Here is a 14018-nt window from a genome sequence, read left to right on the forward strand (position 1 = left end):
CCCCACTCTCCCTGCCCGCACCCCACTCTCCCTGCCCGCACCCCACTCTCCCTCCCCGCACCCCACTCTCCCTCCCCGCACCCCCCATCTCCCCCCCGCTCTCCCCTCCTCCTCCCCCCCCGCTCTCCCCTCCTCCTCCCCCCCGCTCTCCCCCCCGCTCTCCCCTCCTCCCCCCCCCGCTCTCCCCTCCTTCCCCCCTCCTTCCCCCCGCTCTCCCCTCCTCCCCCCCCGCTCTCCCCTCCTCCTCCCCCCCCGCTCTCCCCTCCTCCTCCCCCCCCCGCTCTTCCCTCCTCCTCCCCCCCCCCGCTCTTCCCTCCTCCTCCCCCCCCCCGCTCTTCCCTCCTCCTCCCCCCCCGCTCTTCCCTCCTCCTCCCCCCCCGCTCTTCCCTCCTCCTCCCCCCCCCGCTCTTCCCTCCTCCTCCCCCCCCCGCTCTTCCCTCCTCTCCCCCCCCGCTCTCCCCTCCTCCCCCCCCCACTCTCCCCTTCTCTCCCCCCCCCACTCTCCCCTCCTCCCCACCCCCACTCTCCCCTCCTCCCCACCCCCACTCTCCCCTCACCCCCACTGTCCCCCCTCCCCCCCCACCCCCACTCTCTCCGGACCCCCTTCCCCCCCACTCTCCTCCTCCTCCCTCCCCTCCACCCACTCGGCCGCCACACTCACTCCCCTTTGTGGACCCATTAGCGGCTAAATCAAACTTACCAGTTCAACGCTGACTGCCGGCGTGCGAGTCTCCCCTGGGGCCGGGGGAAGAGGAAGCCATTGACCCTGGGCGGGCGGCCCTGCTGCCGGCGGCCATCTTGTTTTAGCGAGTGAGGAGAGAAGGGCAAATGAAGTCGTACGTGCCCCATTGTGACGTCATACGCTGAGCACTTTCAAGAAATGGGTTAGAAAGGAAATTTGTACACTTTAAAATCTCTGTAGCTTTAAAAATGTAGCTTCAATTTGAATGAGAGTTGTTTCAAATTGTGCCCAGGATAATGGTGAGTAACGTGGGCCAAAAATTGCAGCGCTATGGTGTACCGTTTTGGCTGTGCGAACCACAAAGTTATGATACGCACATACGGTTTTAGTAATATATAGATAGGTAGTTAGATATTGATCACAGGATCCCTGATGAATTCTACAAATTCCTTTTCCACTGTTTCCTTGGCAATTTGATTAATCCAATAAATATGTAGTTAAAAATAACCCATGATAATTGCAGTTATCTTCTTACATGCTATTGATATTTCCTCATTTAGGCTTTGTCTGTAACACTTTGGGATTCTTAGATCACTATCACCTGTCCTTTATTTCCACCCAAACTATTAAATACATCACAAACCTCTGAATAATTCTCTCTTCTATCCAACAGAGAGATATGATGACTAGGTAACTTGGAAAGTTAATAGCAATGTGTTGAGGACACTCTGTATTACAGTCGATGAGGTGCTAAATGTATTTAGACCTATTAAAGTAGATAAGTCTCCTGGGCCTGACCAAATATATCCAAGGACACAATGGGAAGCTACCGGAGAAATTGCAGTAGGACTGGCTGACATACATGAATCATCTTTCGACAGGTGTGAGGTGCCAGAAGACTGGAGGGTGGCTAATGTTGTGCCTCTAGTAAGAAGAGCTGCAAGTAACCAAGATGATTGATGAGCACAGGGTTGTAGATGCCTTGCCAGACCTTTGATAAGGTTCAGCATGGAAAACTGCTCTTGAAGGTCAAATCACATGATATTCAGGGAGACCAAACTAACTGGATACAGAATTGGCCCATGATAGGAGAGGGTGGTGATGAGAGAATGGAAGATCCAGATATTATATTGAATACCTGTGATTAATGGTGGGCCCCACCCAGATCAATGATTTGCATCAGAATGTATAAGGCATATTTGGTAAGTTTGCAGATGACATTAAAACACATGGTGTGCTAAACAATGAAGATGCTTATGAAGAATTGAGCACAACTTTGATCAGCTAGGCAAATAGGTCAAAGATGGGTAAATGGAATTTAATTCAGATAGTGTGATTGTTGCATTTTGAGTATTCAAACTAGGGCAGGACCTTCACAGTGAATGGAAGGGCCCTGGGTAATATTGAAGAGCAGAGGAACAAGTACAGAGTTCCTTGAAAGTGGCATCACGGGTAGAAAGGGTGGCGTAGAAGGCTTTTGTCATGCTGGCTTTCATCAGTCACGGAACTCGGGGAGAGCAGAGACGATTTAAGCAAATATTACCAGAACTCGAGACCTGAGATATATGGAGAGATTTAGCAGGCTAAGACTTTATTCATGGGAGTGCAGGAAGCTGAGGGTTGATCTTGCAGAGGTGCATAAAATCATGATGGGATAGATAGGCACAGTCATGTTCCCCTGGTAGGGGAATCAAAAACTAGAGGGCATAGGATTAAGGTGAGTGAGTAAAGATTTAAGGGGTATCTGAGGGGCATCTTATTTCACACATAGGGTTGCAGCCTTATGAATGAGCTGCCAAAAAAAGTGGAGTGGTACAATAACAACAATTAATACACATTTTGACAAGTACATAGATCAGAATGGGTTGGAGATATATGGGCCAGACACAGGGAAATAAGACTAGCTTAGATGGGGTATTTGGTTGGCATCGCTAAGTTGGGCTGAAAGGCCTGATTCTGTGCTCCATGACTCTATGGATTCTCTGAAACCATACCTTTGCTCATCATGGCACTGATGCTTTCCTCATTTAATAATGCAACCTCACCTTCTTTCCCTCATTTTCAGTCTGGGCATGTTGCAGCCTTCATAAACTTACCAGCTGTTGACTTTCACCTTCAGCTTATCACCAAGGCAAGTCTGGTTTCATCCAAGCAGAGACATTTCCTGGATTCTATCTATTCTTTCCCCAATCTCTATGTGACTTAAAACTAATTTCGTTTTCTCTCTTTCTCAATCCTGACAAAAGGTTCTTTGACCTGAAACGTTAACTTTATTTCTCTTTCCATAAATGCTGAAGACTGCAACATGCTAAGTCTTTAAAGCATTTTGTATTTTTATTTCAGATTTCTACCATCTGTGTTTTCTTCATTTTCAAATTTGTCAGTAAATATTGGGAAGTATGAAAACACCAGGGGAGTAATAGTGGAAGATTTTGGTTGCCGCAATATTAAAATAACTGGAATATTATCGGTGTAACATTTGTGGTCAGTTCAAAATTCCTAGACTTCATTCTGGGATTATTTTTCAACTCAGTATGTTGCATATGCAACAGGAAAGGGAGAGAGTGGTGAGTAAATGTTGGTCTAACGTTTGGGATGAAGCTGAACGTGGGAGGGGAATCGGTGGGGGATTTTTTTGTAAAAGTGATCTTTGATTATATCGTAATGGAAAAGGACAAAGATGGAGTTAAAGTCTTTGAAATTGGGATGGAATTTGAAAATGACTTGGCAAAAGCTACTTGAATGTAAATTGGTCACAGGGCTTTCAAGGTAAATATGTCATTAGGAGGAAAAAGAATGGAACTGCCAGATCTGGAGCTCCAAGGATGGCAGAATGACAAGGAAAAATGAGAAGCTTTCATCAGTCACTGAAAACCTAAAAGACTAGAGGAAGCTTAGGAGTGACTTAAAATGAATGTTGGGAAAAGAAGCGAGGGTATGAAAAAAATATTGTGAAGTCAAATCAAAGAAAATTGAAGGATGTTTTGGTAGCACTTAAAGAGCAAGGGGATAACAAAGAAAAGAGTACTTACTGTCTATTAAAGACCAAAAATGGTAATGCATTTTTGGAAGCAGAGGATGTGGGCAAGGGTTATAATCAATACTGACAAATTTGTACTGAGGGAGGAAGTTTGTGCAAATATTGAGTGGGATAAACATAGTAAGTGTGGAAATATTAAGAGGTTTCACATCTTTGAAAATTGTTGTCACCAGGCTGGAATGAAATATGTCCCTCGCTCTTAAATGAACCAAGGGAGAAAATCTGACCATAATTTTTCAATAATCGTTGGCTAAGAGCAGTGCCAGATAATTAGAGGACTGTTAAAGTTGGATTGTAGACACAACCGACAGGGAGTTGGTAAATATAGACTTCTTGCAGGCAGTTGGGATTAGTTAGATTGGCATCATGATGTGCAGAAATTGTGGACCGAATGGCCTGTTCGTGGTATCTACTACCATACTCGTGTATTCTGTGAGCTTCATGCAGATAAGGAATTTCATTGATTTATTATCATACACACTATTATGCAATCTGAATACTGTTCTGTGTTCGACATTGCATGTCTCAAAAGGGAGAACTCAGAACTGGAGAAATAACAGGCCAGTTAGTTTAATTTCAGTGGAGGGAACATTTTTGCAACCAATTCTGAGGATTTGCTATTTGACATTTGGTGGTGGAGTTTGTAAGGTGTCACATGTTTCCCTGTCATACATGAAAGTACTAGTAGGTATGCAAACTCTGTACCTTAGCATTTTGGTCATTGTAATGAATTTGAAAGTGTATCGTATTTTTTCTGTTTACTAAAGATTGAGGCAGCTTTCTCTGATGCAAAGGCTGAGTGTTTAGTCCAGTAAAAGGTTGGTGGTGGCTGTGCCGAGTGGCTATTTAAAAACAATTTTTTTTTTAAAATTCCTCCTGGCTCACATCAAGTGTGAATAACAGATTTTGTGAAACTTGTAGTCCACTACAACTACTTTCTTTTTAGTGATGCTGAGAGCAAATGTCTGCCATGCTGTTGAAGGATGATTCTTCATGTTCTTGTATCATATGTTTAATCCTGATAATAAGAGGAGTCATAGAACATAGAAACATAGGTGCAGGAATAGGCCATTTGGCCCCTCGAGCCAGCACCGCCATTCAATATGATAATGGCTGATCATCTAAAATCAGTACCCCGTTCCTGCTTTTACCCCAATCCCTTGATTCCTTTAGTCCTAAGAGCTAAATCTAACTCTCTCTTGACATGTCAGAGAAATTGTGTGTAAATTAAACCAACAAAAAGTAATAAAGTAAGGTAAAGTAAGATTCTCCCAATGGTCAGTTTCTGATTTAACAAAGAAAATAGAGTGTATGCATTGAAGCTGCACCAGGAGCTAGCAAGGATATTTAAAAATGCCATTAAGTCTTGGAGCCTCATATTTAACTTGCTTAACATGTTTAATCATGATCTTCTCCATCTCCAGCCCTTCTGGTTTCAGAAAATAGAATCCCTCCACTGGATTAGACCTTTCATTTGTACTTAGGGAACAGAAACTCTTCAGTGCTGGGATGAAGGAGTGGGACTTCCTCCACAACCCAAATACCAAGTACAAAATCCTGGTATCAGCTGCTTCCTATTCCAAACTGCTTCCTCCTTTTCTGGAGCCCAAGCCTGTCAATAAACCCGTTTCTGCATAGGTCTTGTTTCACCGAGCAGTGTTGTATATCTTGAAGCTTAAATCCAGCATGTGGAGAAACCTAAAATTCCAAGTTTCTGAGAAAATGTCACCACTTCTCATCTTAACAAACCTGACCTTATTATAGAATGGTTTCTGCACAAATGGAAATCTTTTGGTTCATTATGTACATGCCAGCTTTCCAACCAGAGCATCTCTCCAGTCTCCATTCTGCTGCCTGACCCACTGAGTTATACTGGCACTTTGTGTCTTTCCCTAGTTCCATGCACTGGTTCTTCCTTGCAATTTTTTGTCCACCATTTATTTATTCATTTCCTTCTTGAGGGCAACAATTAAAGTTGCATCAACCACACATGTAGGCAACACATTTCGGATTTCAGTTTTTCCTCATGACACACTTAATTTCCTTTCCGTTTATTTTATACCTGTCACATCTGGACTTTAACATCTCCATTGAGAGGAATAGCCTCCCACCTTCCATCAAATCACCTCACAGACTTTTCCAAACAAAACATCCTTGCTTCTGCAGTCCATTCTTGTGACTAGTCTCACACCCCAAGAACCATTCTCTTAAATATTTTCTCGCCCCCTCAATAAATGCTTCATATTTATACATTATGCTTTTATTGTTAACTTCCAGAATTGTGTATGCCTTATTAATTGCTTTCTTGAATAGCACTGCCACTTTCAATAATCTGTGATTATTGCCAGATTATTGAAAGTGGTAGTGCTATTCAAGAAAGCAGTTAATAAGGCATACACAATTCTGGATGCTAACAATAAAAGCATAGTGTATAAATATGAAGCATTTATTGAGGGTCGAGAAAATATTTCGGTCTCTCTGGTCCCTCTGCTCCAACAACATATCATTCTATATTGGCTCTCATCAAAATGTCTAGGTTATTAAAATAAATAAAAAGTATAGTGACTGTCCTTGAGGAACACCAGTATACACCAGTATACACCTTCTCCAGTATGAAAGGGGACATTCACCTTGGCTGTCTGTTTGTAACACTATGATCCTCTGTTATGAGGTGACTGACAAGGCTCTCGTGGGAAATGTAAAATCTTCCACAGATGTGGCAGATGGTGGCCAATGGGTGGATGGCACATTTGTGCAGTAGTCTGCTCCTTCAACTGCTCTCGCAGAGTCTCGGTGTGTTCCTGATGCATGCATCCATGTTAAGGGCCAAAGTCAGAGATTGCATTTGTTAAGGATGACTTTGAGCACAGACGTGGATATTTTCCTCTGTTCACCTGGTAACCACAAGACAGAATTAAATGCTAGATTGGCCATTTCTGGCACACTTTCTACATTGATAAACATTTCTTTGGATGTTCTGCCTTCATGAAGCACCCTAAGAAAAACAGACAGAATACAGTATTGACTGTTAAGTTGCGATAAACTAGAACATGTTCTCAGGATGCATTAGGGAATCAGTTGCAGGTGAGGATGGAAAACTGAAGATTGGATATGAATATCAATGTGAGGATTGTTGATACCAGCTGTTGGGAAGAGAAGGAGGAATTGTGAGTGGACATAAAGGTTGGACTATTGATTGGGCACTTTATGTTTGGGCTAGGAATGGGGAAATGTCACAAACCAAGGGAAAATTAAAATATTTTTGCTTTTGAGCCAATTCTAGAGCTACTCTGAAGCTTTGAGCACAAGGTTGACATTTCAGTGCAATACTAAAGAACTAGAGGTGCTGCTTTTCAGTGAGATATGAACTGGGGCCCATCTGATTGGACCTAAAATATCCCATACCACTATTTTAACCTTGGTTTATGTTTATTTCTCCTGTTCTTTGCAGTCAATAGACAATAGGTGCAGCAGGAGGCCATTCAGCCCTTCAAGCCAGCACCACCATCCAATGTGATCATGACTGATCATTCTCAATCAGTACCCCATTCCTGCCTTCTCCCCATACCCCCTGACTCTGCTATCTTTACGAGCTCTATCTAGCTCTCTCTTGAAGGCATCCAGAGAATTGGCCTCCACTGCCTTCTGAGGCAGAGAATTCCACAGATTTACAACTCTCCGACTGAGAAAGTTTTTCCTCATCTCCGTTCTAAATGGCTTACGCCTTATTCTTAAACTGTGGCCCCTGGTTCTGGACTCCCCCAACATTGGGAACATGTTTCCTGCCTCTAACGTGTCCAATCCCTTAATCTTATGTTTCAATAAGATCCCCTCTCATCCTTCTAAATTCCAGTGTATACAAGCCCAGTTGCTCCAGTCTTTCAACATACGACAGTCCCGCCATTCCGGGAATTAACCTAGTGAACCTACGCCCTCAATAGCAAGAAGTTCACCTCCCTGAAGAATCTTCTGACGTCGACCTCTGTGACTGACTGAAGCTATGATATAGCTTCATCATAGAGTTGAAGCTATATATAGAATCGGGCCCTTCAGCCCAGCTTGTCCATGTCGACCAAGGTGCCTTCTTGAGCTAGCCCCATTTGCCTACGTCTCATTATTCTTTATCAATGTCACCAGAAAATTAGGGCAGTGCAGTTGGTAGAAGTGCTGCCTCAGTGCCAGACACCTGGGTTTGATCCTGTCCTGTCTGTGTGGAATTTGCACATTCTCCCTGTGACTATATGGGTTTCCATCCTCCAGTTTTCTCCCACAACCCAAAGATGTGCAGGTTTGTAGGCTAATTAGCCTCTTAAAGTTGCCAGTATTGTGTAGGAATGGATGAGGAAGTGGGATAACATAGAACTAATGTGAACAGATGATTGGCGGTTGGCGCGGACTAGAGGAGTCAAAGGGCTTGTTTCCATGCTCTATCTCTAAATTAAATTAAACTAAAAGCATATTGTCATATTGATTTCTATGACAACTTATAACTTGGTGTGCAGGAAAAAAACTACAGATGCTGGTTAAAATCAAAGGTAGAGACAAAATGGTGGAGTAACTCAGTGGGTCAGGCAGCATCTCGAGAGAGAGACGGAATGGGTGATGTTTCGGGTCGAGGCCCTTCTTCAGACAACTTCAGCATTTTGTGTCCACCTTATAAATTGTTGCCTTGTTTCCCACATTATAATAGTTAATAATATTCAAAGACACTTACCTGGTTGCAAAGCACTTTGGGATGTTGTGAAATGGTGAATGATATACAAATGCAAATCCTTTTTTCCAGATAAAAGAATGATCTTTATTTAATTTTTGTTTTGACCTGATTTTTATTACAGTAAGTAACATTTTGGTTCTTAAATCTACATTAATGGGAATAGGTTATGTTGAAGTTACATTTGGCCATTTTTCAGGTGCGTCCAACCAATCGGAAAAATATTATTGGAAAGATCAACAGAATGCAACTACTTGACCAAAAATGTACTGATGAAGATGGTATCTGTTCTTCTGTAACTACAGTTAAATGTAAGTGCACATTGGAAAGACCTTGGTTCCAAATCAATTACAAAAATGTAGAACTTATTTAAATGAACGAAAACATCAATCTGTTGAAAAATAATATGAAATGATTAGTTTGGTCTAAGAGGTAAAATTATACATATACACAAAAATAAAATGTCCAAGAAACAACATTTAATCTAATTGGTGATCATATAAATTATTAGCAGATCACTTAGTTGTATCAGAACATAGCAATCCACAAAACAAACTTTGTTCCTCACTACTGGCCTTTGGCAACACAACACATTGTTCCCAAATCAACAGCAATGACAATTATAACATAAATTGTTTACTTCTGTTTCCCGATTAAAATATTCTCAAAACAATATTGATTATAAGCAACAGGTTTTCAGTCCATAAGCTTCAATATTAATATTAATCTTCAGTGTTTCTGAGAGATCAATTCCATCTATGTCAATACCTTCTAATTCTACACTTTTAACTTTCTGAAAACTGAGATGCCCATGATGGCCTGATTGGGATTTTTGGGGGACTCACTTTCTTAATGTTTTTAATATTAATATGAACAAATGCTTTCTTCGCAGGAATTGGGTAGGTTTGGTGCTTGACAAACTTTAGAAAAATGCTTGGGAGAAATAGTGCTAATGGTTTTGTTCAGTATCCACACTTCAAACCTCCCTGTTTGCTTATCACAGCTCCTAATTCACTAATGAGACTTACAATAGACAATAGGTGCAGGGGTAGGCCATTAGAACCTTCGAGCCAGCACCACCTTTCACCGTGATCATGGTTGATCATCCACAATCAATACCTCATTCCTGCCTTCTCCCCATGTCCCTTGACCCCGCTATCATTAAGAGCTCTATCTAACTCTCTCTTGAAAGCATCCAGGGAATTGGGCTCCACTGCCTTCTGAGACGGAGCTTCACAGCTTCACAACTCTCTGAGTAAAAAAGCTTTTCCTCATCTCTGTTCTAAATGGCATACCCCTTATTCTTAAACTGTGGCCCCTGGTTCGTGACTCCCCCAACATCGGGAACATGTTTCCTGCCTCTAGCGTGTCCAGTCCCTTAATCTTATGTTTCAATAAGATCCCCTCTCATCCTAAATTCCAGAGAATACAAGCACAGTCACTCCAGTCTTTCAACAAATGACAGTCCCGCCATTCCGGGAATTAACCTTGTGAACCTACTCTGCACTCTCTGAATAGTAAGAATGTCCTTCCTCAAATTTGGAGACCAAAATGGCACACAATACTCCAGGTGCGGTCTCACTAGGGCCCTGTACTACTACAGAAGGACCTCTTTGCTCCGATTCTCAACTCTTCTTGTTATGAAGGCCAACATTCCATTAGCTTTCTTCACTTCCTGCTGTACCTGCATGCTTACTTTCAGTGACTGATTAACTAGGACACCCAGATCTCGTTGTACTTCCCTTTTTCCTAACTTGACACCATTCAGATAATAATCTGCCTTCCTGTTCTTACCACCGAAGAGGATAACCTCACATTTATCCACATTAAACTGTATCTGCCATGCATCTGCCCACTCACACAACCTGTCCAAGTCACCCTGCATCCTCATAGCATCCTCCTCACACTTCACACTGCCATTCAGCTTTGTGTCATTTGCAAATTTGATAATGTTACTTTTAATCCCTTCATCCAAGTCATTAATGTATATCGTAAATAACTGGGGTCCCAGCACCGAGCCTTGCGGTACGCCGCTGGTCACTGCCTGCCATTCTGAAAGGGACCCATTTATCCCTATTTGTTTCCTGTCTGCCAACCAATTTTCTATCCATGTCAGTACTCTACCCCCAATACTATGTGCTTCAATTTTGCCCACTAATCTCCTATGTGGAACCTTATCAAAGGCTTTCTGAAAGTCCCGGTGCACTACATCCACTGACTCTCCTTTGTCCATTTTCATAGTTACATCCTCAAAACAATTCCAGAAGATTAGTCAAGCATGATTTTCCCTTTGTAAATCCATGCTGACTCGGAACTATCCTGTTCCTGCTGTCCAAATGTTCCGCAATTTCTTCTTTTATAATTGACTCCAACCTCTTTCCCACCACCGATTTCAGGCTAACTGGTCTATAATTTCCTGTTTTCTCTCTCCCTCCTTTCTCAAAAAGTGGGATAACATTAGCTACCCTCAAATCTACAGGAACTGATCCTGAATCTATAGAATATTGGAAAATGATCACCAATGCTTCCACGATTTCTAGAACCACTTCCTTAAGTACCCTGGGATGCAGACCATCAGGCCCCGGGGATTATCAACCTTCAGTCCCATCAGTCTACCCAACACCATTTCCTGCCTAATGTTAATTTCCTTCATTTCCTCTGTCACCCTATGATCTCAGGCCACTAGAACATCTGGGAGATTATTTGTGTCTTCCTTAGTGAAGACAGATCCAAAGTACCTGTTCAACTCGTCTGCCATTTCCTTGTTCCCCTTAATAAATTCACCTGCTTCTGTCTTCAATGGATCCTCATTTGTGTTAAGTATTTTGTTTCTCTTCATGCACCTAAAGAAGCTTTTACTATCCTCCTTTATATTCTTGGCTAGCTTACCTTCGTACCTCATCTTTTCTCCCCGTATTGCCTTTTTAGTTATCTTCTGATGCTCTTTAAAAGTCCAAATCCTCTGGCTTCCTGCTCATCTTTGCTATTTTATACCTCTTTTATTTTTATACTGTCCTTGACTTCCCTTGTCAGCCATGGTTGGCTCTTACTCTCCTTAGAATCTTTCTTCCTCTTTGGAATGAACTGATCCTGCACCTTCGGTACTATTCCCAGAAATACCTGCCATTGTTGTTCCACTGAATTCCCTGCTGGGGTCTCTTTCCAGCCAACTCTGGCCAGCTCCTCCCTTATGCGTCCATAGTCCCTTTGTTCATCAGTAGTGCTGACACTTCCGATTTTCCCTTCTCCCTCTCAAATTGTAGATTAAAACGTATCATATTATGATCATACCTCCTAATGGCTTTTTTACCTCGAGTTCCCTTATCAAATCCAGCTCATTGCACAACACTAAATCCATAATTGCCTTCTCCCTGGTAGGCTCCAGTACAAGCTGCTCTAACAATCCATCTCGGAGGCACTTGAAGGTGGGTATTACTCATTTGGCAGTACTGTGGGACTTTAAGAAGTTGGTTGGGAGCACACAGGAGCCTCAATGACTTGCCATGGCATCTCAACCTTGAGGCTCTCTGTGGAGCAATATAACAGAGGCTTGAGAGGGGTTGCATTTGACAAAATCCAATACTTGTGCAGAGTCTAGAGACAGAGATTGAGTTGCCTTATCATGTCTAATGGTATTCAAGGGAACTCGTGGCATTATACCAGATGTTGGTGGGTCTGTGCAGCCTCCTTAAATAAGTCCTGCTCCTGCTAAATCGATCGGTGTTAAAGTGCCTATTACCATCCGAGGTTCTGTTGGAGGTATCTTCATTATTTCTCAGTCAGCCGCTCATAAAAAAAAAATCAGTGAGATAAGAGATGCCCTATTTAAGAGAGCTGCCTTAAACATCAACTACATCACATAAAATTGGTGATGGTCTGATGCTTTGTAAACTAAAAGCATCAAGTAGAGGCAGATTAAGATAAAATGCTGCAAGTGTTGGAGGAGCTGCATGATATGAATGTAATACAGTAATAACTATGGTGCGGGTAGGCTGCTGCAGAGGGAACTTCTCTAATAACACACTATCCAATCACATTGTTTACAGTAATCGTATGATCTTTTTTTAAATCCACTTTACAAGATGTCGACTTCACTGGTAAAGCAAAAATTAATGAACCTGACTGTGACTTCTCTTAAGGTGGTGATGAAATAGCAATAAAAGGCTGCTCTTCTTGGGAAATTATTCTCAAAATGCAGTTTTTCGGAAGGTTCCACGATTTAGACCAGCAATGATGATCAAAGGCAATGTATTTCCAAATTAAAATGATATGTAACTTGAAGGATGTGTAGGAGGGAATTGCAGATGCTGGTTTACACCAAAGATAGACACACAATGCTGGAGTAACTAAGCGGGATAGGCAGCATCTCTGGATAGAATGAATGGGTGACATTTCGGGTCGAGACTTCTTCAGTCCGAAGAAGGTTCTTCTTCTGTCCCTGTCCCTCTGAGTTACTCCAGCATTTTGTGTGACTTGAAGGAATCCAGTAGGATCCCATATGCATGTTGCCATTGTCCTTCTTGGAGGTACCTTGAAAAGGGTAGGAAGATATTCTGCTGTCGGGAGGCAAGTCGCTAACCATATGATAACCTTTGACCCAGTTATGAGTTCAAGTCAGAGAAACTTAGTACCGACCATTTGTAAAACATCAATGCAAATCCATGTAGCTTTACAAATCATTACTTTCTCTCGTCTCTTGCTCCTAAGTGATAAGCTGTCATTGGTTCACCATAGGTGAAAGCTCAGGACTCGGATTCCTGATAATGGTGCTTTTAGCTGATTGGGTCTGAGATTTTGAACCTTCAAGCCCCACCCATCCTCCTGCTGCTCCAAAATAAATACTGTCAAAATATTGTATTTCTCACCTGCCACAACTCTCAATTCATTGGGAAACTAAACTTTTCATCAGTAACTGAGCAGAATCTATTCTCTCTATTACACCCAGTTCAGCATTGACGTTGTGTCAAATAAATACGTTAGCAATGTTTTGACTTGAAATGCGATATTTCTTCAATTTTTCCCATCCTCCTAAAGGTTTCTTGATCATTACATTTCTAATCCAATGAGATAGAAATGTTTACCATTTATTTCTAGAGAATGATTTAAGTATTGGTGGGAGAACATCGTCATTATAACAATAACATTGATTTCATAAATGCTGTATATATAACAAAGGTGAAAATTCCCAACCAACAGACTTCCAATTGCAATGCAATTATATAAATAGTTGAATTTCTGTGAGAAATGTGATTTTGGTTGCTAACAATTCAATATATTCAATATAGGTCCACCACTGATTTTCTGGCAACTGGTGGTCCGGCACCTTCTTTAATCTGGACAAAATTATGAGAATGCACTTGAAATCCCCTATGGTAGTGTGTGTGTGTGTGTGTGTGTGTGTGTGTGTGTGTGTGTGTGTGTGTGTGTCGTCGTCGTCGTCCCCGTCGGCAATGTTGCGCCTAGAACAGGTGGGGCTGCCGATCTCGACCTCATCAGAACTTCTGCGCTGATTGGCGGGTCGAATTTGCCTGGCAGATCTGTTCCCATAGCTGAGTTCCACAGCTGATCAGCAGGTTAAATTTGCT

The 14018-nt window shown here is 42.2% G+C and overlaps 1 protein-coding gene across 1 annotated transcript in view; it reads left to right on the forward strand.

Annotated features, from left to right (window-relative positions):
• LOC144600570 (uncharacterized) overlaps window positions 1-14018 on the forward strand; it is a 129110-nt gene that overhangs the window by 97110 nt on the left and 17982 nt on the right. The window contains exon 5 of the mRNA XM_078412316.1: window positions 8633-8744. Within this exon, the coding sequence (XP_078268442.1) occupies window positions 8633-8744 (112 nt within the window). The remainder of the gene's footprint in view (window positions 1-8632; window positions 8745-14018) is intronic.

Source organism: Rhinoraja longicauda, chromosome 1 (genome assembly GCF_053455715.1).
Source record: "Rhinoraja longicauda isolate Sanriku21f chromosome 1, sRhiLon1.1, whole genome shotgun sequence".
Taxonomy (NCBI): domain Eukaryota; kingdom Metazoa; phylum Chordata; class Chondrichthyes; order Rajiformes; family Arhynchobatidae; genus Rhinoraja; species Rhinoraja longicauda.